Below are 26,585 nucleotides of genomic sequence, written 5' to 3' on the forward strand. Positions count from 1 at the left end.
ATACAGTTTTTAGGTATATTTCCCTTTGTCGTATTTGTGTGTAACTTACAAAATATTATGCTTTTAATGAACATTTATTCTTAATTTTGAGTTTTATATGCTTTAAATATGTCCTTGTACTATAAATGCTTATATAATATGCTTATTCTCTCTTTCTTTCAGCTCAATATACAGTACACTTGTTATATATATACAATTGTTTTGTCGGTAAATAGCTCATGAGCTCATGTTTATTGTTATTCACATCCGACGTTAAATAAAGATTCTTGTATCTTGTATAGAAAACATTTACGTATCTTTCTTCTTTTGATGTCAAACCACACATGGAAGTAGACAGTGTCATCGTAAGTTCACAGTTTTGACAGGACGATCAAAACGATGCAAACAGGTTTAAATAGCAAAGTATACATTTAACCCCTGCTGTCAACAAATTTGTCGTCTGTCTCATATATTTCAATATAAATTAAAGTGTGAAAATACTCGGTGTAATCCGTAGTGTCCGAACTTAGATCCTGTCCGATATTGCTGCATTGAAGATCCAAATTAATTTCTCTAATTTCAGTCCACAAAGCGTAAATAGAATATTCATTCAGATGGATATCTGTATATATCATATTTTGTTATGCATTATCAGCATAAACCAAATAGACATTCACGCAGTTTTTAGACACAAGAAAAAGAAATTAAAGTCCACAGCGTTCGATGACGCTCATTACAGAGTTGTCTTATCTTTCAGTCATGAAGTTTTATTATGCGGATAGAGTTATGTAGTAAAAAGATCGTCTTGATACAATAAAAATAAACTCACCTGACAGCTAGTTGTTAAATTGTTTCTTCTTTAAAATCACGAAAAATCAGATGATTTTCACAGAGGAATTATTGCTTTTCGTTTAAGCTTAAGCGTTTCAAGATGGCTGCTAAAAAAACTTTTACAAAATCTTAAAGTTAAGGGACATAAAATAAATCTTAAAGATAAAATAAAAATATATCGATTTAAGAAATTTCTTAAGTTTAAGATGCTACTGGAATACGACAAAAGTTAGATTTTATTTTTAAGGAAAAAATAGTGGAGATAAAAAATACCCCAACTTAAGTTATTTTTTAACTTAAGAAGCTACTGGAATACGGCCCCTGAATGGTATTGTAAATAACATATGTTTACGGAAACAATAGTAATGTCATTTAATTGAATGTCATGCCGTACGCAGTTTTTCGAAAATGTCGTTGAGTAATGTCATTGGATATTATTCGTTGAAAAGAATACATGTTCCATTCCAACAGGCAAAGTGAGTGGCACTCATTGAAATTTCAAGTCCTTATACTGTACAGTATTAAAAGCATTTCTTAATTCTGAACATAATTTGGAACATAGCTGCCAGACAGTTTCAAACCAGTTCGTATTGACGATATACGTAGGACAAACGAAAGGCAGATAGCTAGGTCTTCGTGTCACCTTTAAGCCAAAGAGCAATACTTCAAATGTCTTAAAAGTGACAATCAGCATTTTGCAGATGTTATAAATCCCATATAACATAGTCGTTAGATGACACAGCTCGCAATGTCATTCATTGTGTGCATGTAGAACACTTGTATTGAGTGCATCGAGATCTCTCCAAAAATGGAATCGTGCCCAGCGTCAGTTGGGTTAAGCTTGGTATTGCGAGATATCCCGTTCCCTGACCTATGTTCGCAATGCATTATGTTCGCAAATATATTTTATAGCATGTTATTACCGTTCTCTTTTGTTCCTAAGACTAACGAAAAATCATTTTGTATCGTTTTACATTGGAAAAAAACTTGTTTTGAAAACCCTTATCGCAGCATACCAGTGTCTCTCCCTGCATGCCTGGAAATCCTCTCTGAAAGCAAGGCTATGCTATAAACATTTGCCCGTTTGCTATTTATTACACATTGTGATTGTTATTGAGCAAAAGCATAGTAAGATAAGCAAGTATATGTTGTATATTTTATTAAAGTGAAACATAGTACATAAATAATCATTGGTATTTACATTAATAATACGATCAATATTATAATAAGCAAAAATATTTACAAAAAACATTGTACTACCCAGCCATATAAATGGCTTACGAGTCACTGAGTTGACATGTTATCGGTGTAGTCATAAAATTACATCAAAATAGTGCAAAATAGTGTAAAGATCACGAAAATAAAAAGAGTTAAATTGTTTAAAGTATAAACATGGATAGTATAGATGAATAACTTGTGTTAATAATTAAAAAGTGGACTTACAATCATAGTATTGAAAGTTCATGTAGAAATAACTAATATTATTTACATAGGTAATATACTTTACATATTGATTTGTTTTAATTTAAGTTGGATACATATAATGCTTCCGATCGTTTCATATAGCAATCTTGGATGAGCAATGCAGATTTATAAATAAGTCTCTTATCAGTCAGCATACATGTTAGCCTCTCGTTATATGGAATGTTAGTTATGTTTGGTTTTATATTTGATACACAGTTATAATATGATAATCTTAAACAAAGGTAAAATGGACATTCAAATAAGAAGTGGTATTCTGTTTCGACCTGATTGGGTTTTTTTACACAGAAGGCACAGTCTTTCTTCGATTTTTAGGTTTCTAAACCGTCCGGTTTCAATCCGCAGCGGCAAGGTACCTGTTCTAATTTAGCAATGTAAGATCTCAAGTGCTTTGGTAGTTGTATAGACTTAATTTTCACATCCAAGTTCGTGTTTAATTTGGCGGTAAGTTCTGAGCTTTGGTTGGGATAGGAGATCTTGTTGCCATTGGTCAGCATACATACAGGTAAATGTCTTTTTAGCATGGCACAACAAATTGTCCAGCGACAGGTTGCTCATGGATTTAGTAGTATACAGGTCAAGTAAATTTAATTGTTCAAAAGTATGTTTCCCGTCCGAACACCATCCGCGACTGTGTGCGTAATCCCATAAAAATACTTTCTTTGTAATTCTGTCATCTGGCATTTCGACGAGACGGTGCCATAGGCAGAGCATGTTCAGGTGATGTCGCATTGTGGGCGATTGCCATCCAGTATCGCCATGTATCGCCAAGTTCGACGCATGTTTATGGACGCCTAGAAACGACCGGATGGCTCTGTTCTGTATCGTATTACATTTTGCGTATTTTTTATAACCCCAGACCCCAGAGCTGTAGTCCATCACTGGGATTACACTGGTATCGTAGAATTTTGTAAACACGTTAAATGTAAGTCCATTTAATGCTTAACCCTTGTTTAACAAGCCACCAAGTGCGCGACCAGCCGATTCCGCTAATATATTTGCTGTCTCCGTGAAGTCAAGCGTATCGGTCAATACACAACCCAAGTATTTATAGCTCGGTGTAACACAAATGATATCATATCCTATTTTAAAGTGGAATTCAGTTTTATTATGGCTTTGTTTTCTAAAGTGCACGATGTTCGTTTTTGTTGGATTAATTTTCATGCGCCATTTTTTACACCAGTCACTCACTTTATTCAGCATTTTCTGTAAATTTTCCTCGTTTTCACCCAGGATAACAATGTCGTCCGCGTAAAGAAGTATGCATACATTTTCGCCGTTAATCATGATTCCCAAGTTCATGCACTTCAATTCTATAGCTAAATCGTTTATAGTCCGAATAGGGTAGGCGAAATTTTATTTCTCTGTTCTACGGAGCATTCTATGTCAAAGTAGTCCGTGAGGTGCCCATTAACATCAACCCTTGCCCGAGAAGTGCTGTACAGATGTCGCAGTATATTATAGAACTGTCCTTGAACGCCGACGGATAATAGTTTTGCCAGCAAGTAGTCTCTGTCAACCCGGTCGAAGGCCTTCATCATGTCGATAAAGCACGCATATGTCGGTAAGCCTTGAGATTTTCTATTGCGGATGATAGAACATAGTGTAAATAGATGGTCTGTACTGGAACGCAGTTTCCGGAAGCCGTTTTGTTCATCTACTATTATTTTGTTCGAGTCCAGATATTTTGTAAGTTAGCTGTTTAACACACTTGAGAAAATTTTGCTAACCGCCGGAAGTAGACTTATTCCACGGTAGTTGAGCGGTATACGACGGTCGCTTGTGCTGCTTTTCGGTATTGGCCTAATGATGGACAATGACCATAACGCGGTCGTTATCCCAGTGATAAAACATTTGTTAAAAAGTTCATGGAGGAGCATGTATGAGTTTTCATTCTTAAGCACTTCATATGGGAGTAGGTATTCACCACATGCCTTGCCATTTTTACAATTCAGTACAGCCTTCCTATTTTCAGCAAGTATTGATACATGTGTGATTTGAATGTATGATTTGAATGTGTGAAATAGTGAACTTTTTTTAATGGGACACATAATCTATTCTAATGAAATTTTCAAGTAATTATCGGGAATTTTTAATCGTTGATATCGTTCCTTCTTAATCGGCCGTATTTATTGCATCGACGCCAAAAGCTTATAACAGTTCAGAAAGACGATATTTCTTTCTCACTTGAGAACTATGCGCCTAGTTTACGACCACGCGGGATAGAACATTATATACTTCAATATATTATATGGGACGTTTAATACAACATATTATATGGGACGACATGGTGCACATGTTTTAATTATGTCCGTTGAACGCATATGCTCCTTGGGTGGTAAAAGCAAATGCACTTTAACTATTATTTGACTACTTCAGAAACATATATGCGCGTCTGAAGTTACATCTACATTATGTTCTCAAATATTCAACCATGAATTCATTTTGTGAACACATAACCTTATCTCAGGACATCAATTAGACAGTAATTTCGTGATCCAGTAGGCACTGTAATATCCAGGGTCATCTTACCAAAATATTGAACGTAAACAATGAATCATTGGGATTGACCAGGATTTTGTTCTGTAGTACAAATGGCGGATGTTGTAGTTTTTTTGTTGAACAATCGGTAAAGATTAGTGTAGTATAGTGGACTGCATGCGACTTTGCAATGAGGATGTTATTGCCACATTATACCGTTATATTTGTGCTCTGGTTTTCCAGAGATAAAAACCCAGTTAAAAAGTTATTGAAAGGGAAGTTGGTCAGCATTCGGTCAAGTGCATTCGACTACTACAAACACACTATTTAAAAAAACTAGTTGCTTGGAAGCCATATTTGGTTTACATTTGTCGCACAGCGATATTCACAGCACCAACGTCCGCTTAAATGCGCCAATGGTTATTTTAATTATATTAGATGCACTTTTATTTGGCTTAACAGCAACCGATAACGAGCTTTTGCAATTATTCTGTATGGTGTACCATCCAATTAACATGACATATGATACAAAGATATCTAGCTTTTTTGTTTCAACGCTCCAAAGTCTAAGTTTCTTTCGTGTATTTAAGTAAAACAAACTGTCATATAATGCACTTTTAAGATGACAGGATTCAACGAGAACAAAAGCATTCAATTAACGTAATTATAATGACGTGAGCTAAATTATCGTTAGTTCGTCTAATAACTCAAAGGACACACAGTACAAAATATTATCGAACGTATAAATGAAACTGAACGTATTATATGATCCTGAATCGTGCTCGATCAATAAAATGCAGAGAATAACGGCCACCGGACAAACTTTGCCAAACCGATTTTTTTTAAAGATTTGCTTCTTTGAGATAAAGCATGCCGTAAAAGAAATTATATTTGATTAATAACAAACGCATTTCTTTAAATCCAAAGTGATATATTCCCCCGTAAACTAAGCTTGAACAAAATTCCATGGGAAAAAAATATCCAATGGAAAAACAAAAAATCCCATGGGAAGACCAACTTTGCTAATAAATTTCATAGTGAAAACACGCATTTTGTACGCAAACATAATCAATTATTAATTGAAAAAAAAGCCTTTTATCGCATGCTTTACCTCAAAGAAGCAAATCGTCAAGAAAAGGGTACTTGAGTTTGCGAAATTTCGGTTTCGCAAAGTTTTTCCGGTGGCCTTTGAATATATAACTACCGACTCTTTGCGCAACCTTTCAATTGCTTCTGCATCTGATATATCGTAAGCAAACTTCTACACTCTCGGGGAATGCTACGACGCTGTCCCTGTCAACTTCTACACTCTCGGGGAATGCTACGACGCTGTCCCTGTCAACTTCTACACTCTCGGGGAATGCTACGACGCTGTCCCTGTCAACTTCTACACTCTCGGGGAATGCTACGACGCTGTCCCTGTCAACTTCTACACTCTCGGGGAATGCTACGACGCTGTCCCTGTCAACTTCTACACTCTCGGGGAATGCTACGACGCTGTCCCTGTCAACTTCTACACTCTCGGGGAATGCTACGACGCTGTCCCTGTCAACTTCTACACTCTCGGGGAATGCTACGACGCTGTCCCTGTCAACTTCTACACTCTCGGGGAATGCTACGACGCTGTCCCTGTCAACTTCTACACTCTCGGGGAATGCTACGACGCTGTCCCTGTCAACTTCTACACTCTCGGGGAATGCTACGACGCTGTCCCTGTCAACTTCTACACTCTCGGGGAATGCTACGACGCTGTCCCTGTCAACTTCTACACTCTCGGGGAATGCTACGACGCTGTCCCTGTCAACTTCTACACTCTCGGGGAATGCTACGACGCTGTCCCTGTCAACTTCTACACTCTCGGGGAATGCTACGACGCTGTCCCTGTCAACTTCTACACTCTCGGGGAATGCTACGACGCTGTCCCTGTCAACTTCTACACTCTCGGGGAATGCTACGACGCTGTCCCTGTCAACTTCTACACTCTCGGGGAATGCTACGACGCTGTCCCTGTCAACTTCTACACTCTCGGGGAATGCTACGACGCTGTCCCTGTCAACTTCTACACTCTCGGGGAATGCTACGACGCTGTCCCTGTCAACTTCTACACTCTCGGGGAATGCTACGACGCTGTCCCTGTCAACTTCTACACTCTCGGGGAATGCTACGACGCTGTCCCTGTCAACCGGATGTTTAAACGTTAATGACATGTTAGTTAGATCACTTCAACCATTTAGTGTAAATAATACGTGTCATCGCATTCCTTTTTCAGTTTTTCACAACATTCCATTAACGTATAACACAACATAACATGAAGTCACTCCCGTGCATAAGACGGCGTTAAATGAAATGCATGGTTTCTTCGTACCGTACATCTATTTGTACTTGGCGATCAATTTTATTTGGGACATGTACGTTTGACACGGGATAAAGATTAATTATACTAACTAAAACTAATACTTCTTCATCAACAACTGCCACTTCTAAAACGCTATACCGTCAATTGTTTCAAAATATAACCGATAACCGTGTTATTTTATTTCAACTTCTGCCGTAAATATTAGGCAGAAAAAGATAAGCATATACAGAGGTCCGTTTAATAAACATTCGTATTTAATAAACGATGTTATATGAAGATGTAATGCACCTATGTACCTTCGTGTGTTTCAGATTTTACATAAAATCTCCAAAGACATTACATTGACTTTAAATTACACATATTTGTGAATACTCTTTGTAAGTGTTATAGAAAAGAATCCCCAAAACAAATAAATATTATTAAAATATGATCCTGTCCGTGTTCTTAAAGGCATTCATACACAAAACACAGTCAATATCAACCGCATGCCGTCAATCTTTCCTGTCAAACTCATTCAAAATTATTGCGTTCTTTTGGTAACAAACTGTCTTTATCAAATGGAATAATATGATTAAAGACTAGCCATGGTCCGAATGCTTGAAAAAAAAGTATTGACTTACATAACCTTCATGCATAATTCACGCAGTAAAAGCGCGTTAGATTGTGCTTTCAAAGGTGTCGACTCCCAATGCTGGCAATTGTTGGTTATATTTTTGTCTCGACATTATATTTTGGTTTATTCCAAATATTATATGTTTACAATTTCTATTTACTAAATAACAGTGACAAATAAATAAACAAATATCAATTTTCACAGTAAAAATAAAAGGGATTTTTAATAAAAATATGGCAATTTTATTCGATCGTTGCAATTTAAATCTACTCCCTTACACGCATATATGTATTATTATTAACGTTGTACTATGTAAACTATAATGGTTGGTTAAATTTGAACGGCGATGATGGAAAAAACAACACACAAGTTATTTAAATATGGCATTTTTAAAAATACAATAAAGTGACCAATTCATTTTTATATGTTATGTGCAATTCTTATACTTTTTATCAAAATGACATACTGCAGTAGTTGGCGGACAAAAACACTTAGTGCAAAAAAAAAACACAAAGTAAGCGAGGCTCTACACAGACATATATATTTGTAACAATTAATTTGCATATGACATACACTTTACAAGTTTGATGAACATATATCTATTGAAGTCTGTTCGGTTGAGCTAGAATATCAAGTCTGGAATATCCGAGTAGATTTCTTGCTGATTTAATAGTTGTATGCAGACAATCTAATTAACCAAGGCATGAATTGTAAACGTGAATCCACATGTAGATTTAAGAGAAACGACAGATTTCAAATTCGTGCTGAATATGCGTCATCCGTTGCTCTTATCGGTATATTTTGCATGCGTCGTCAGCGGTATAAAACCCGCGGCTGCAGCACGTTCTTCAGTCGTTTTCACTATTAGTTGTGTGTGCACCGACGATAATCTGTGACAATGTTGTTTTGTCTCTGCGTGCTGTTCATGGTCACTATGAAAACGAGCTCTGTTCCGACGGAAACATTCGAAGGTTTGGGTGAGCCAAATGATTCCCTTACAATAAATTTAGTTTCTGCGTTTTATTCAATATAGACTTTGGAAATCCGAGTTTGAAATCCAACTAATATACCAACACATATGTGCGCATATTTACTAAACATTTAATTAAGACATTCATGTCTACTCACAAGGCAAACTCTAAAACACCAAATGTCAGCAAAGTCGTGTTATATCGGTATGCATATTGTTAGTTAAATTAATCAGACGTTTAAATATGGTAGTAATAAATTCACGATTGCATCTGTGACAATAACAAGGCATGGTAATACATGTCGTACATACATACAAACGTTTATAAAAAATATATTAGAAAGTTAATAAATTATTGTCACTTACTCGTTCGCCTTAAGCTCTGATGGATCCACACTTCCAAGTATATTGGAAGACAAACCATAGTCACATTACGTTCGAGCTACACGTGGCGGCCCATGGTTACGTCGGTTTCGGACTAACCGCCAACGCCAGCGGTGCCATGTACCCTGGTGACCTCATACTAGGCTATGTCAGCAACAACCAATCGTACTTTGGAGTAAGATTGGTTTATTTCCTCTGTAGATTGTAGAAATGTGATATCATAAGCAAGTTAGGTCTATGTTATTTGATACTTTTATTTCGTGAAGCAGTTTATATATAAAAATTAAATATATAAAAAATAATGTTGTGATTGAAATTTGTAATTTATTTACAATGTCATAAAATACTCAATGCATCGTATACTCATAATAATCCGCTGTTTAGTAGAGGTGCTGGAAAAAACTCTGGCCTCAAATAATATAACCTCATGACCTCGTTGCCATCAAACTTAGCCTTAGAATTAGATAAAGAAAACGTTGGATAACCTACATTTTGTCGTGCATTTCAGGACTACCACACAACTCGTCACGGCCAACCGATCCTTGACGCGTCACAGGACTGGTTCCTTCTGCTCGCCACTGAAGATAATGATGAAACCGTTCTGAAGTTTACACGCGCTTTTAACACACAAGATAAGCAGGACGACATCGACATTACTGCAAGTCGATTACGAGTGCATTTTTCGGCGTTAGCTGTATACGCCAGCTTTTCACCTTACCTGACCTTTGTAACTGTCCAATAAAATTCAAATAAAACTTCCCGCGGCTAGTTCAGAATGAATACACTTCAGTTATCCCATAGGCTGATATGAGCATACCATCAGAACATTGGAAACATGTCCGCGTCTTTGTAACACTGTTTTACTGCGTGTTCAGCATGAAACAATTTTATCTCTAATGAAAAGGCTTAATAGATAGAACAATTTTACACTCAATCTCGACATCAATACAGTTTGTGCGTCCACCTTTTATTTTCAGGGGCAACAGCGTTTTTACTTAAAAGCTATGTTCTCATTTTAGTACTGACTTTCATATTCCTATCAACATGTTAACATGTAAAAGTATAAAAAGCAGTGGAAGCGTGGCCTCACTTTAATGCATTGCATTTCAACCCGCGAGTTATCAGGGTTTATTTACAGGTCATCGCTGCGTCCGAAGACGCTTATGTGCTGACCTGAGTTCGTGGCCAGTTTGTTATATAATATAGACCCTATCCGTGAACTAGGTGAACTGAGATTTTCTTTAGACCACAAAAGATGTTAAATGAAGATATTCAGCGATATAATTATGGTATGTCAATAATAGATTCTTTATGTGTTTTCAACAATACCATGATAAATATTATTTTTAATTAATTTAACAAGAATTATTCCACCATATTGCCTAATGTATTAAGCATAAGCGCGATGATTCTCGATACTGTTAATAATCGAATCAAAAAGCAATGCCCGACAAACCACTAAAACAGGTTTGTTCGAAGAACGCGCGTATAAATATTTAAAATATGTACGGATACTTCGCGTGTGGCCGGTTGACTCATATAATTAAATTTCACTTCCATTCTTCATTTGGTTTTCTGTTTTGTTTCTATAGGTTTATGACCAGCAATATGTTATTATGTAAAATAAGCCGCGAAAACTCCGCGTAACATCCCGCATTGCGTGTGATCCAGCTAAGAACTGCACAGAAAAAGACATTCGCTATCCTTGGTCTCATTTTTTTTAACTCTTTACCTTTCACAAACTCAAACCACAGTCAACGCCGTATATCTTTTTTAAAGATATTTCTTGTTACTGTTAAATTAGTTTTCATAGATTTGCTCATTTAATAACTTGCGATTTCCGATCGATGAATGGTGGGTAGGCTGAAATACATGTATGCAAGCTAACTTTGAAATGTGTATAAGCAATTCACTTAGAGTACGCAAGAGCCTGACATCACGTCATCATCTAAATTACTAGTTACGATTCGATATCTGCGAACATATTTTTGTCAACCAATTTTTTTTTTTTTTTGACATTCAATAGTTGGATAAATTAGAATGAAGTACTTTTGGAGCATCGTATGTAAGCTAAATAATAACTAAAATATTTCGGTAACAATGAAATACTTAGAACATAAACATATTCCGACAGCGCCTGACAAACAATAATGACCACATTTATGAAAAGTTCTAATATCGAGACTAATTTAGCGAAATACATAAGGACCGAAATCAAACGATGATTTCATAATTTCAAAACAAGAAATATAGATGCTCCACGGCATGTTAAGACTAAATTGTCCATTCGTTTAACATGAACATTTCATAATGGCCCATCAATTTTCCTAACAGATTGTGAAGTCAGTTTGTATGATATGATATTTCGCTTTTTCCAACAGTATTTCAAGGTTATCACGGAACTCAGGTCAAAGGGCAGTTCGACAGTACTTTTCCCTATAATCTAGACCTGTATTGAGACATTAAAAAGTCAAACTTTTTAATTTAATATCATGCATATGTATTTTGTAAAATCATTATAAAATAATATATCCTATAATAGTCCTATTCCCGCGATTTTAGGATTTGATGTCCGGCGCTAAAACAACCCACTTACCCGGCCCTTTTCATCCGCATTATGCAAACAAAACCAATAATTATCTCCACCGACAGGACTGCATGTATTGCGATTCATGAAATATTCGTTTGTTTTGACTTGTTGGGTGAAATGTTTCTTTGTGCACTTAAAGAATATTGCATCAAATGGTATTTCTTTAACAAAAATATCCCATTACATAGCATTTAACTCACAATCAATATCGCTTGAAAAAAGCATATCGCTCACATTAAGTATCGCATCAACTAGCAGTTCAATCACATTGACTTTTAGTTGGGTTAACTTGGTTGAAAATAAGAAAGTTCCGTTGTGATCATGACTGAAATTTCACGTTAAAACATGAAAAGACGGATCAGATCTGCCTAATGAAAAATTACAAGACAGCCTTGAAAGGACAATACTCTCATCATTAATTAACTGCGTTTCGAATTCAGAATTTTTTTGTTGTATTTCAGAAACAAGGTAATCATGTCATCTGGTCGTATACCCTGGATGATCCGACCAGCCCTTCCAACTATACGCACCACGGTACCAACAGGGGGAGCGTGGACATTGGCCTCGTCGGAAATGACAACCTCGTTGGACGGGAGCTGCTTTGAAAACGATAATGTCGTTCATACAGGATTGAAATAAATATCAAATTAAGTAAACATACTCGACTTGATTGATATAATCATTTATGCATGCCTTCTTGTCACTCACATATGTATTTACGTCACTGGTTTACCGGTATGTAATTATTTGAAATTCACATCTCGTTGTGTTTAGTAAGAAAATATTTTGGTTCATTGGGTACCTTGCTTATGAATTGCAAAAGAAAATAGGTATCCCAATGTGTGTTGTACTTTTAACCTATACACATAAAATCAATTCTGAAATCAGTTCGATCACAAACAACAACAACCGTACATCTAATGCCACATAAAAAAAATACCCAGATTGTTTATAGTACCAGAAAAAGGCAAATGGCAAATATGTTCAGTTTAATTAAATGAAAGGAAATACAAAACATAGCATACTACAGCTGTCTTCCTAGGAAGCCACACAGAATTAGTATGAAAAACGCTGAAAAAGGCCCTTATTCAATTATTGAAGATTTTGCTAAGGAATTCGTATCCAAACATTGTATGTCATACTTATTCTGCAGTAATGCAGAATAACAAATACAATAGTATGGCTATTTAAATTATTCCTACTTTCATATATATATATGTTATATATATTAAAATCATATTTTGTCGAAAGCATCATGCATGTCTTTATTACATTGCATAAATGTTCATTTCGAACCACTTAATACATATTGTTTAAACCAATATTCGTAATTTAATAATAACCGACATTATTTGCGATTTATTGGGTGAATAGATTAAAAGTAAAATAAGTATATTTAAGTAAAATGTATAACACAAGTTGTTTTACGTAATATTAAATTAAATCGCATGTAATAGTTGTCATAAACATGCAAAGGCTCTGGTCTGAGACGTTTTAATGCAATTTACATTGCCGTCTACATTATTTGCGAGACGTGTGTTATTTGTGTTATACACTTGCTCTTAATGCCTGATATTAATGCACGAAGTTCTAGTTAAATTTCATATATATGCAAACAGTACAAGTTATGTTCTTCACAGTAATGGCGTCACTCAGGGTATTAACTCTATTAAACCTGAAGAAAAAGAATCATGGTGTGTACACTTTGCCCTCGGCAGATATAATAGAAATGAAATCCCATATCATTCTTCAAATGAAAACAATTCAATTCCTTCGGTACTTGTTTACTTATCTTAAGCTGGACGAAGAGCAAGGGAGGGGGCATTCAAAACCATTGTCACGTTTTAACCAAACATGTGTCTTATGCATAAGTGTGATACCAGTAATCGAGTTTATACAAAACAATTACACTAAATAGTTGTGCCTGATCCCTACTAGGCGCAAAAAGTCATGTCCATAAACAATACACATGAACAAATGATATTGAAAAGGTTAAGGACAATATTTAAGACAAAACCATGTGTGGAAATGGGAATCGAGATCAGTTTGCGAGAAATTGTTAGAAAATCATAAGAAAAACTCCACGTATAAACAACATATTGAAATGCATCTTACGGTTTGGCTTTTGATGTAAGTTAACACGCTTTGGTTCCGTCTCATGATATAACTAGACGTAAATACATCAATACTCGTCAATCAAGGACTGATTGATCAATTGTGGGTCTATATTTTAATAGAAATATTATACTAACAAATTTGTAAGAGAACAATATGCTGTTGTTAATTTGACATACAGTTTTGTAAAGACAACGAGGATAAGATATGCACGCTATACCAGTTTGTTAGAACACACCTCATAATAACTAATTTAATACAATATATGTTTTATAATTAAACACTCGTATGTCCCACAATCAGCAACATAATGTGGTACGGGTAATAGTTGCACGCCAGATGTCAATATCTACGTTTACCACGCCACAAAATATCATAGGCAACCAAACCAGCATGCCTCTCCCGTCCATGACCGTCACCAGTCCCAGAGAGAGTACCCCCAGGGTCAACGTGACCCTCCAGATCGAGCGGCATCTGCACATGATCATGTTACGTCTAATGCAGCTACTACTGCTTTTGCTCATAACCAGGGTACGGTAGGTATGTTCGACATTTTAAGAAATATGAAGCAAGATTTGACTGAACAAAATATTACAGTTTCGACTGAAATTGGAAATATAAACTCGAAATCGGACTCGGTTTTATCAACTGTGAACGAATTAAAATCTGATTATGAAAAACTAAAACAAGACAATATTTCTCTTCATCATGAAATTACTCAAATGAAAAGCAAATTAGATCAGTATGAAAATCAGTCGCGAAGAAACAATTTGAGATTTAATTGCTCAGTGGCAAAATTAACGAGCAATGGTGTGTATCTGAAGAAAAACTTCGAAATTTCTTAAAAACAACTTTGAACTTTGGCGAAGAAGCGGACCAAATCGACATTGACCGTGCTCACCGGATTACATCGAATGACAGCAATACATGTACAATTATAGCTCGTTTTGTACGCTTCAAGGACTGTCAATCGTTTATGACAAAAACCTCGAATATATTAAAATCGGACACAAACTCCAAGTACTCTGTGAAACAAGATTACACTGACCGTGTAAAACGCCATAGAAGAATACTAGGTGAACGCATGATGCGTGAACGCAACAAAGGGCATTACGCAACTATTCGATATGACAAGTTGTATGTAAATGACACTATCTATAAATACGATGATAACACAGACCAAATTGTTTACATTGGGAAGCGCTCGAGACCACGTGCAGCCCCGCAACGAGGAGGTGAGAGAAACCGCACTGATGATGGGCAGCGATTGGTCGGATCTCAACGCGGGAACGGTGACGATGACGATGACAGGTCACATGGCTACGCTCAGCCAATCAATGGAGCTACATAAATTCACGGAGCGGACAGGCAGTTAGATGACTCTTTCTCCGAATAGGGACTAGGTCAAGGTCTTAATACAAACATTGCTTACAAACATTCAAGCGTTAAGATTATTTCATGAAACATATGTGGATTAAACAAATATTGTGAAAATGCCGAGGTCATTTATTTTTTTAAGTTCATTTCATATAATATATATTTGTGAAACCTGGGCTGAATATGTTGTGGATTTTGATGTCTTTATGAAATCTTATATTCATTATGACTTTGTGAGAAAGATGAAAGATACTGCTATCAGAATAGTGGGGGAATTAGTGTCTATATAAGCAGTAAATTACATAAGCAAGTACCTATTTGACTAATTTATGAACAATTTGAAAACTGTGTGGTTTTATACTGTGAATACTCTACCTTTTATGATTGTGAGGATATAATAATGTACTTTACGTATGTATCTCCTGAAGGATCATGCTATTATAATGATCAAGATGAGAAGAATGGAATATCTCAAATGTTTGATTATTTAGAAACTATAACTAACGATTATCCACAAGCATTGTTGTAAATTGCAGGTGATTTGAATTCCTGATGTAAAGATTTTTTGGATTATATTCCATTCGATGATCTTTTTTTATATTTTTGGTAATATAGATTATGATGGTAGCACATTTGACATCCCGCGCAATAATAAAGATATTGTACGTGGTAATAATTATGGTAAATCTCTGGTAAATTTATGTTGTATATTTGACATACACCTTCTCAATGGCCGTTTCCCTGGTGATAGATGTAGTGAGTTTACATGTTTCTCAAATGATGGCGCAAGTGTGGTAGACTATATGATTGCTTCATCATTACCTTTTCAATACATTAATGACTTCAAAGTTGAAGACAGGGATGATTCGGATCATTTTCCGGTTTCTTGTGTGTTTTAATTTCCATACATGTCAAACAATTTTGTAAATAATATGAATGAGTATTCACTTAACACATTGAAGAAATTTCGATGGCGTAATACGTCATGTGACGAGTTTGTACTGACGTTAAGGGGCTTATTGCAGAGTCAGCTTAACACTGCTTGATACCATACATTCGAATGTTAATTCTGCCGTAGATCTGATTACAGCTATATATCAGGATGCCGGCAAATGTATGCTGGTCAATTTTCGGTATTTTTCATCACAACCACCTTGGTGGGATGACGAGTGCGACTATTTAAAGTCTATAAAATACAGCGCTCTTCGTAAATTTCGTAGCTCCAATTTATAGTCAGATCTCAGATTGTTTAAAGATAAACGGAATAATTTTAAGATTCATTGTAGGTCAAAGGTACATGAATATCAAAGGTTAAACCGCCAAGAACTAGTTAATTGTAGTAATAATCCTACAATGTTTTGGAAAAGTCTAAAAAAAAATAAATCGACCAAATGAATTTATTCTAGTATCTCAATCAAAGTACTGACAGTACTGGTGTGACGATGCTTTTGAAGAGGATTGATATAAAAGCATCTATTTAAGTTTATCTACATCACCACAATGAATTGTGTATGTTGGTACGAAAATTTTGGATAGAAAAAAAATGGGTACGAAAATTTTGGGTACAAAAAATATGCCAAAAAATCAATTTTGTACGAAAAAAGATTTGGTTACGAAAAAAATATTGGTTGGGAAAAAACAATTGGGTACGAAAAAAATTTGGGTACGAGCCAAAATTTGGGTACAAAAATAAAATTGGTACTAAAAAAATTGGGTACGAAAAATGTAGGGTACGAAATGGGGGTACGGGGAAGTAGTACCCGCGGGGAACTTGATCCATTCAGCGAAACTAGGGGGCGGGTTACATTCTCGATCAAATATAACAAGAAATATCTTCAAAAAGATATTCGACGTGTATTTTCTGTACCACTTATCTTAAAAAACGTTCTGTTACAGTAAAACGTTTGTGGGTTATAACATTACGTTTCAGCATATAAATTCAAAACTTGACATGCTCTTTAATTACACCATGCTCTTTAATTTCACTTGTATATCATGCCAAACTTTATATGTTGTTGTTTCCTTTCCTTAGTTAATGATGCTATGTGTACGGACGTGATTACACATGCCCATATGTATGAACATATAATTTTTCTCTTTAGATTTTTTTTTCTCATATTCAATAAGCTTGGGCATGTTTGTTCGTTAAGTACGGCAATAATTTCATGATGATTCCCGAAAGTAGGTATGAGCACATAGTCGTAAGAGCACTTGAATACGTGAGTTCGCCCATGAACACATGGTAAGGTAAACTAAATCTCCGCGATATGACCTTATATGCGTTTAAAACAGCAAACAATATCCAACAAACGAATGAATTATCAAACACAGTATGTTCACCGATGTGGCTCTGTAATTTCTGTTTGAAAAGTTTATTAAATATGCAAATGTTTAATGCACGCATAAGAGCGAGTTTCACAAATGTCATATGGCTATAATGTTGTTTATATACCATAGTCGCTACAACGTTTACAAATGGCAGGTTCGAAATAATTCGTTTTCTTTACACTCATGATCGCGTTGAAAGTTAATTATACACGTTTTAATTCGCAATTTATTTATTGAATCACGACAAATGTCAAATACAATACAGAAGGCATAGTTGTCTCATTGATCTATAAACATATAATAGATTGAATATAACTGATTTAAAATTAACGTTTTCAAACTATTATTAAATCTTTTTCCCAGAATAGCTGTCCTATTTATAGCTGAGCTTCCGATACCTTAACAATGATAATCAGCGAGGTATTGCGATTAGAAAAATCGAGCTATCTCAATCGGACTGGCTCGGTCTTTTACATAGGTCGTCATTGTGAAGAATTTTTTCATGGTATGATAACTTGAACGAGCTGCTTCGCAGCATCGTCGAAAATAGAATGGTTACAATATTTCAGTGGCCTTTTATTCGATGAGAACTCTATTGTTGTTGATTACACTGTTGGAAATGACCATGCTTATTCTGATGATACGGCAAATTCACTTAATGATCCTTTCACATTGCAAGAAATTGAATGGTCAATATCCAAATTAATAAATGGTAAAAGTTGTGGTCTGGATGGAATTCCGTCGGAATTTTACAAGTGTACATAAACGGATATTTCTCCAATAATGTTGTTGCTGTATAATAAAATACTAGACACTGGTAACTTTCCCGAGTCGTGGGGTAAAAGTATCATTACACCGATTCATAAGTCAGGTCCAAGTAATAACCCTGGTAACTATCGTGGTATATCTATTACGAATACTCTATATAAAATATTCTCTGGAGTGATTAATAAGAGACTTATGACTGGGCAGAGGAAAATAATAAGATTGATGAATCTCAAGCAGGTTTCCGTAGAGGATATTCGGCAGTTGATAATGTCTTTGTTTCCAAGCGATGGTCCAAAAATATCTCTCAAAACGGGGTGGTCGATTCTATTGTTTGTACGTGGACTTCCGTAAAGCCTTCGATAAAGTTAACCATGTCAAACTATTTTTATCATTAGAAAAGAAAGGTGTATTTGATAAGTTCCTAAGTTTTCTTAAATCTATGTATTCATGCTTGACTTCTTGAGTAAAAGTCTCAAATAATGATGTTACAGATTCGTTTCCCTGCAATATTGGAACCAGGAAAGGTGATAAATCGAGTTCGACTATTTTTGCCCTATTTATAGATGAGCTATCTTCACTTTTAAGGCTTAAATGTGAATCTGGTATTTTCATAACTAATGATATACCAGATATTTTGTGTCTAATGTTTGCAGACGATGTCGCCAATTGTGCTGAGACCGCCATTAAGTTACAACAACAAATTAACATTGTTGATCAGTTTTGTACGGATACTGGTATGGAAATTAATCTGGATAAGACTAAAATTATTGTATTTCGCAATGGTGGTCCCCTCCGAATATATGAAACTTGGTTCTTCCGTGGACAACGACTTAACGTTACTCCCGTATTCAAGTACATGGGGTTACTCTTGACTCCAAAGTTAAGCTGGAGCTCAGCCCATGATAAACTAGCTTCCCAAGCAAAAAAAGGCACTATTTGCAATAAGAAATTATCAGAAACCATTTGGTTTTTTTCCTGCAAAGGATTTATTTAATATATTTGATACTATGGTAAAACCAATATTATGTTACGGTTCCCAGATATGGGGTGTGGGGTACAGCCTAACTATTGAATCTATCCATAATATTTTTTTTAAGTTCTTACATGTTCGTAAAAATACCAATACTTGCATGGTTTTGGGGGAATGTGGAAGACTCCCATTATGTATCACTTATTTTACCAACTGTAGCAGGTACTGGTGTTAATTGTTAACTATGACATCTGATAGATACCCTAGGCAATGTTATATTATGCTTAAATCAATAGATGATGCTGGAAGAATTTGTTGGGCAACCAAAGTAAAATCTTTACTTTTTACAAACGGTTTTGGATATGTGTGGATATCACAAGACATTGGCGATTCTGATATATTTATCAAACTTTTCAGAAATAGACTGATTGACTGTTTTACTCAAAACGGGCATGTCACCGTAAATAACTCAAGTCGATGTCACCATTATAGTCATTTTAAAGCCCTACTTAATATTGACTGATATTTGATAATAGAAATGCCAGTAAAACACAAAATAGCCTATGCTAAGTTTAAATGTTCAAATCATAAACGACAAGTTGAAACTGGCAGGCATCTGAATATTACTTTCCAGAATCGCTTGTGTAATGTTTGTTCACAAATAAGGAATAATATATGTGGATTGTGAATATCATGCATTTTTCCATTGTGCTAAGTATACAAGTATTAAAAATCAGTTTCTGTTCAACTGGTATGACTCTGATACTGAACTGAATAACTTCTATGACTTATTTTCAACGAATGACTTTGAAACTATTAGAAAATTAGCAGTATATGTTTTCTATCTCATGAAGGCTATAAAAGACTAGACACATGTATTAACATTTACATCTGCACAATATAACTATGACACAACTTTGCAATTTCTGTATATTACATTGTGTAACAGAGTAATTCCTCTGTTTCTTTAATAAACTGTTGACTTGACTTGACTAATGGTTGTTTTATTTTTTTAGAATCGATAATGCGGTAGAAAACAAGGCCTGAAGGAAGAGATTTACCGGAACGACTGTGTTTGCCGATTTATCACCTTTTCGATATTTGCTGATAAATATTTTTAAATATGTTGTATTCTACTCCCTAGAGTTTCCGCCGCTGAATCGGAACCCAATAGGAATATATATTACTGGTGACCTGCGATATTGGTCGATTTCTTCCTCATGTTAACAGTTGTCGCTGGTTTGCTATCGAGAGCAAACTATTTCCGACACCAGCCATTTTTAAAATCTTTTTTAATCTTCTCCATTTGTCAATGAAATTCTTTACTTTATTTAAAATATGGTTAAGTATTTCGATCAACTTGGTTTAACCTTTTTTTTATAGTTTTCTGACGTTTTTCCCGCAATGATCTTGACGTCTGTCTCCAAACGAAGGCTTGTAAGAACGGCTCTTGCGTTTAATCGGAGAAGACGGATGCATGACTCTAGCTGGATTCAATTTCTACCTTAATTAGTTTAACGGTTAACCAGTACGTATGGTCATGTATAGTATATATGCAGTTTTGTTGCTGCGTTTAAAATATGTAATATGTATTCTAATGTGGTTAAAGTTGTAATTCTGTTACTCTTGTATCTTCAATGCAATTGAGTAATTAAATAGTAATTAAATTGAATGCGTTTTAATTCCCTTTTATTATTGTTTAATTTGAGTTACAATGCTATGACGTTAAATTTTATTTACACTTGAATGTATTATGAATATTGCTGGGCCAAGTGTGAGGTTGAGCGCTCTATAACCAGGTTTAAACCCCCAATGCTTTGCATTGACCGTTCCAAGGCGGTGACCCCAGCTTTATTCATATTTTGTGTTTATGTTGGTTTGTATTGTGCTGTATTGTGCAGTTTTGTACTGTTTGGGCAATCGGTCACTTGCCTTAAATAAAGGACCAACTAATTGTTTTTAATGAAAATTCAATACTGCTCCAGCAGCTGGAGTTTCACTTCTTTATATTGTACTTATAACTAATAAAGTTTATACTAAAATCAATTAGATAACAACCAACAACAACCAAATATCAAAGTCCACATAATAATTGACCCTGATGGTTGATAGAACCAGCAGGAGGCTTATTACAAATGTGTTAGGTTTAATTAACTTAAAGGGAATGCATATACACTTAGACAACAAGAGCTGTATTTCTTGTTCCACTTACCTCACTAATAATTGTTAGATTGTTATTCGAACTGTGTTTCGGTATGTTAAATGAAAACTCACGCGTTTATGTAAGGTGCGTTTTAATAATGTGTAACACTTTTTTGCATGATCGATTGATTACACTTGTCGATAACTTGCGCAATTATATGTCGTCGGTCAATAGCTATACATAGCTAATGTTATACTGTTATTTACTGTAAACCGACTTGAAATAAAAGTTTGTATCTTGTATCTTGTCGTACCGTGTCATACCATAAACGAACAGTCAATTGTATTGCATCCAATAAGCAACAAACAATTATTATGAAAAACTATGAAAAATTCCATTTGTAAATAATTTAAGTTTTCAGCCACGGAATTCGTATCAAGATGTGCGTATTTTATACCTAGTCTGCCTAATTGCAGAATAAAAATCTACACGCGTCAGTTTTTCATACACATTCATAATGAGGTTTTTAAGTTTTCGTTTAACATTTTGTATTCAACGAAAGCTCATTATGTCAACTGTGCAAACAATATAATAACAAATACACTTTGGGCTGGACAGAATTTTGTGTTTTTCAAATTGTAAGTCTAGCGAAAACGTTACAAAGGACATCTTCATTCAATTTTAGGAGTGGCGTTTACCCGTTTCTGTCAACGCCGGTGTTTATTAGGGCAGATGTGTCAGACCCGATCTGGGTGATGTCAACATGGTCGAATCAGTCAGTTCTCACAGAGTACTTTTGTAAAGACAGCATAATCAACAGATAAATTGCGTTTCAGTGATTTGAATGTTGTAAAGAAATTTGATGCAATTAACAAACAATACAGTATTGTCATCAGCTGTTCAGGACTAAAACATGTACATGTATTATTTAGTTTTATCATAATCTTAATAAATGATTTTAACCGAACGTGTAAACTATGGAAAACAGAACATCTAAATGATGGAAGTGAAGATACCAGCAACACAATGTATTATGGTGTTGTTTTTTTATTACAAAGACGTCGGTCAGGAATGGCTGGTATACGCGCTTCTAACCTCGGCAAGAATAGCCAGAAATTACAGCTTAATTTTATTATTCTCAATTTTCTTGGGTCTAATAAGTTAATCTGATTGTATGATAACTTCGTTTCAATAAATAAGTTATTTAATCCATTAGTTTCTTGAGAGTGTATGCTCAAACTATCTGGAAGCAAAAGAGCGCAGCGGGTTAAGTATAGCCATATGCTAAACCACGTTCACATGGCGTGTTTGGTTTGACATCTCATATTAGTCAAAGGATATTTGTTATAACATATGATAAAAATGTGTTGATTGTATATCAATATACAGGAATAAAGACACCCCAGAAACAGTTTAAGCAGGTGCACTCTTGTAATTTACGTTAGTCTTTTATTTAAGGCAAGTGAACAAAGTCCTATACAATACAGGTCGATACATATAAAACGAAATAACAGTATAAACATTATTTAAGCTGGGGTCTCCGTCTTGAACCTGGCAATCCGAAGCATTCGGGTTAAAACTGGTTGCAAGACGCATTGTATCTCACTCGTAGCGCAGAATTAATCACTGCTATCAGAGTTTACATAAACACAACCTCATAGCATCGCTATTTAAATTAAACAACATTGCAGACGTAATTATTTTTGATTGAATTACAATTTAATTAATGAAACGTTTTATATTCACCATAATAACAAAATAACAACTTTCTGAGAAACGATACAATACAGTTAATACAAATATAAACTCAAATCCTTATTGTGTTGAACATTTGAGAATTTAGCATCATATAGTTCGTTTCTGTGTTGCTTCTGGTCTTAATGCAATGTGTCTTCAAAGCAATTGACAACATTATTTCATCGTCGGCCGGTTTCAATCCCCTAATGGAAATCAATAACATGTGCATTAAAATACAAACGTGGTTTGACTAATGTGATGTCCGACAATCAGTTTTGCTGAGTGAACCCATGTTTAGTCCTGCAAACAGCCGATGCAATCAAATAAAAATAAAAGTATTAAAACAACTATTCCAAATCAAAGTTTTGTTTTAATTTTTTAAATAGGTATTTATGTTTTGATTCCGTGTAATATACACTTTTTGCGAATAGTTATTTCAAGAAACTCAAATCCGGTTAGTGAACCATGTAACCGCATTCTAAAGAAAGTGAACCACACTGGGGTCATTTAATCAATACTGACACTATTGTGGGCTTAAACAAAAATAGTATCGACATGTAGAACCATAATAAGTCCTTCAACAATAACGTCTATGAAAATAAAAATAAAATAAAAATTGGACAATGTGTCATTAAAATCACTCAAAATAGTCATATAATGTAACAACATTGAACACGTTATTTGTGTTATTGAAATAGCTATTAATTACATTGTAGTATAATCTCTAGTCAGTGTAGAATTTCCATTGTAATTCAAATATTATTATTAAATATATCGATACGTTTGTATCAATTTGACAGTGTACTTGAATGTAGATGTCATACATTACTACATGAAAGTAAAAATATATCGTATTATATAATAAAAAACTGTCTTATGCATTTCGTTCAAGTTATGTCTAGAATAAAAGCAAAGAAACATCAAAGCGTACTAAACGTTACTAAACAAAATTAATTAGGGACACATTTTACATAATAATATCTAAAATGAACAAATGACCAACAATTATCAAAGATGGCATTCAAACCACTTCATTACCATCCAAAAATTGTTCATATAAATTAGCTGCTAACATTACATGACTAAGACTAGACATATTTACACATATAATTTCTATGTGAAATTCACAAGTACATCTATTAACATGTATAATACCAACAATCGCAAAGCTATACTAGTGGTCCCATTCTATAACTGACACATAACAATATTCTTTTTTTCAAATTTCGCTATTAATTATTCGATTTCTTTTCTTATAGCAAATGGACCAAACATATCACCACAAAACACTTACATGTTATATGACCATACCATAAGTCGTAAGTACCTCTCTATTTAAAAACTAACTGCCAGTATTTTGCTTGATAACAATCCTCATAAACTCGAAATTTCACCTGTATTTCAAGTCACTGCCTGTATACATTTGCTTTTCGACGATGTCCCGAACTTACCTTTAAATAATTTCTTTAAGATTTGTGTAACATCTAAAGTACGCACCTTTATTTCAATCAAATTAAAACAGTAGCATAACCATTCGCACGTATTCCTTATCCCCTCGAACCCAAGTCAAAAAGTAATGCGCCATGACCTGTAATATCACGTGTAACTATGGCTACGTGTCTACACCACAACGCCGTCTATGGCGGTCCCTTCTTTTTGGACCTCTTAGGGTCATTTGTAATGCAGAGTGCGCATCATGATCTGGAAAAAAAAGCAATGCAACCATTCTCACGCAATACTCACAATACTTATTTTACATTCATTTAATGTTCATTTCAATGCCTCAGGCATGATATTAAAAATATGCAATAAAAATAGTACTATGTGCAAGGGGACAAAACTTATTTTATTTCTATTCTTAACTTGACACCCATGAAAAGTAGTACCACCGTTGACGGTATAATTGAGTCCAAATGTTTTAAAATAATGATGGCAGAAACCAGCACCTGTCATTTACAGAGTCAATCCATTCCTTAACCGAGCGGTCGGAAAGGAAACTGAAATGCTTGCTGAAGAATAAGTATGTGGACACGTTTGAAACGACACATATGATGACCTCTTTAAATATAACGAGGTCACACATCTGTTGCAATTCCTAGTACAGGCCCCAGTCCCGATATGGTTGACAGAGAAACAATGTACAGGGCCGGGTGTTATTAAAGAAATTTACAGCTAAAACATAAACATAAGTATTACCATACAAATAATGTTTTGATGGTTCGAGTTTCAAGGATTTAGGATTACACAGTTTATACTACATGTAGTAAACATGAAAACAAAATATTGATGTTTATATTATTATTTATATATATATGTTCACCCAATAAAATCCACCACGCTACCACATACAGATATCTTTACATAGAAACATCGGATATTTTCAAATTTAATTGAACGGTTGAAAGGGATCTGTTCTCGTGTTGGTAATCGACAAATTTACAAAAAAGTTTTATTTGATATTTTCGAATAAACATTAATGCTCCAAAATATCCATTAAATGCATCTGTCGACGATTTATAAATCTGAACATTATAAAGCGTTACAAATGCGGAACGATTAAATAATTTGGAGAGTTATTTTATTATCGTTATATTTTGTTACACTATGAAGATTGCTTTTATAAAGTATAACATAAACGATAAGATTTGTACTCAAAGGATAATTGGTTCGAGCACAGTTCATTATGATATTGTTTTCATTTTCATTCGTTCACAAGACACAACGACATAAGTTTGGTTCAACAACAAATACGGGTATTGGGTGTAACACTGCTCATTAACTGAACAACTAATATTCTATTTAGTAATAGTACCATAAAAAAACATTGTTTATTAACTTTAAAAACCAAGATAGCCAATAAACATATATAAAGCCTCAATTTGTATGTTGTTTTGAAATGGAACGTGAATCACATGGTGACTTGTTTGCCTTGACGCGAGGTGTCATAGTCTTTTTTGCAAGACAACACGGCGGAGGGACTTTGTCTGGATCCACATTCAAATAAATAAGTAGAGTACACTCGGACGCAATCGATCTACCGCAATATGGTTCCTAAATAGTAAAACGATCATAATAAATCACTATTGAAAGAAAATCGCGCTTTTCATTTTAATGCCAAAAAATACCCATGGGTTAACACTAAAGGAATGCGATAAACGTTCGTATGCACTGCGTCAACCGCCCCTTAGACCTGCAAACTTCATAGGAATGCTTAAAAATCGCAAGATAAACGCGAGCAGTCCTTGCGACAACAAGGCGTCAAATGTGAAACACACCATATGGACACGTTTTAATAATTCATAAACACACTTCACCGTGAAATGATCGTGCCTCGACCGGAAGATGCGCGTGCGAACTTACCACATGAGTGTCAAATGCATAATCTCGTGAACTCAAAATCGTGCGCCTGTTCTTTTAACTGACAATGAATTGTGGCGATCGCACATTATTACGAATACTTG

At 34.9% G+C, this 26,585-nt stretch overlaps 1 protein-coding gene across 3 annotated transcripts; it reads left to right on the forward strand.

Annotated features, from left to right (window-relative positions):
• Positions 1-8,551: 8,551 nt before the first annotated feature.
• On the forward strand, positions 8,552-22,354 carry LOC127841703 (MOXD1 homolog 2-like). Of its 3 annotated transcripts, none has more exons than XM_052370767.1 (4): positions 8,552-8,719; positions 9,093-9,271; positions 9,605-9,754; positions 22,073-22,354. In XM_052370767.1, the coding sequence occupies exons 1-4, from the start codon at positions 8,641-8,643 to the stop codon at positions 22,112-22,114; spliced, it is 450 nt and encodes a 149-aa protein (XP_052226727.1). In that variant the 5' UTR covers positions 8,552-8,640; the 3' UTR covers positions 22,115-22,354. The 3 variants fall into 3 exon arrangements, with proteins under 3 accessions (XP_052226727.1, XP_052226728.1, XP_052226726.1); XM_052370768.1 differs by lacking the exon at positions 22,073-22,354 and adding an exon at positions 20,261-20,368; XM_052370766.1 differs by lacking the exon at positions 22,073-22,354 and adding an exon at positions 12,148-12,342.
• Positions 22,355-26,585: the final 4,231 nt, after the last annotated feature.

The sequence above is a fragment of the Dreissena polymorpha genome, chromosome 1, assembly GCF_020536995.1.
Source record: "Dreissena polymorpha isolate Duluth1 chromosome 1, UMN_Dpol_1.0, whole genome shotgun sequence".
In the NCBI taxonomy this organism is placed as follows: domain Eukaryota; kingdom Metazoa; phylum Mollusca; class Bivalvia; order Myida; family Dreissenidae; genus Dreissena; species Dreissena polymorpha.

Coding starts and splice junctions, on each gene's coding strand:
- LOC127841703 (XM_052370766.1), top strand. CDS start 8,641: ATGTTGTTTTGTCTCTGCGTGCTGTTCATGGTCACTATGAAAACGAGC. Junction 8,720..9,092: donor GGAAACATTCGAAGGTTTGG/GTGAGCCAAATG, acceptor GTTCGCCTTAAG/CTCTGATGGATCCACACTTC. Junction 9,272..9,604: donor ACAACCAATCGTACTTTGGA/GTAAGATTGGTT, acceptor CGTGCATTTCAG/GACTACCACACAACTCGTCA.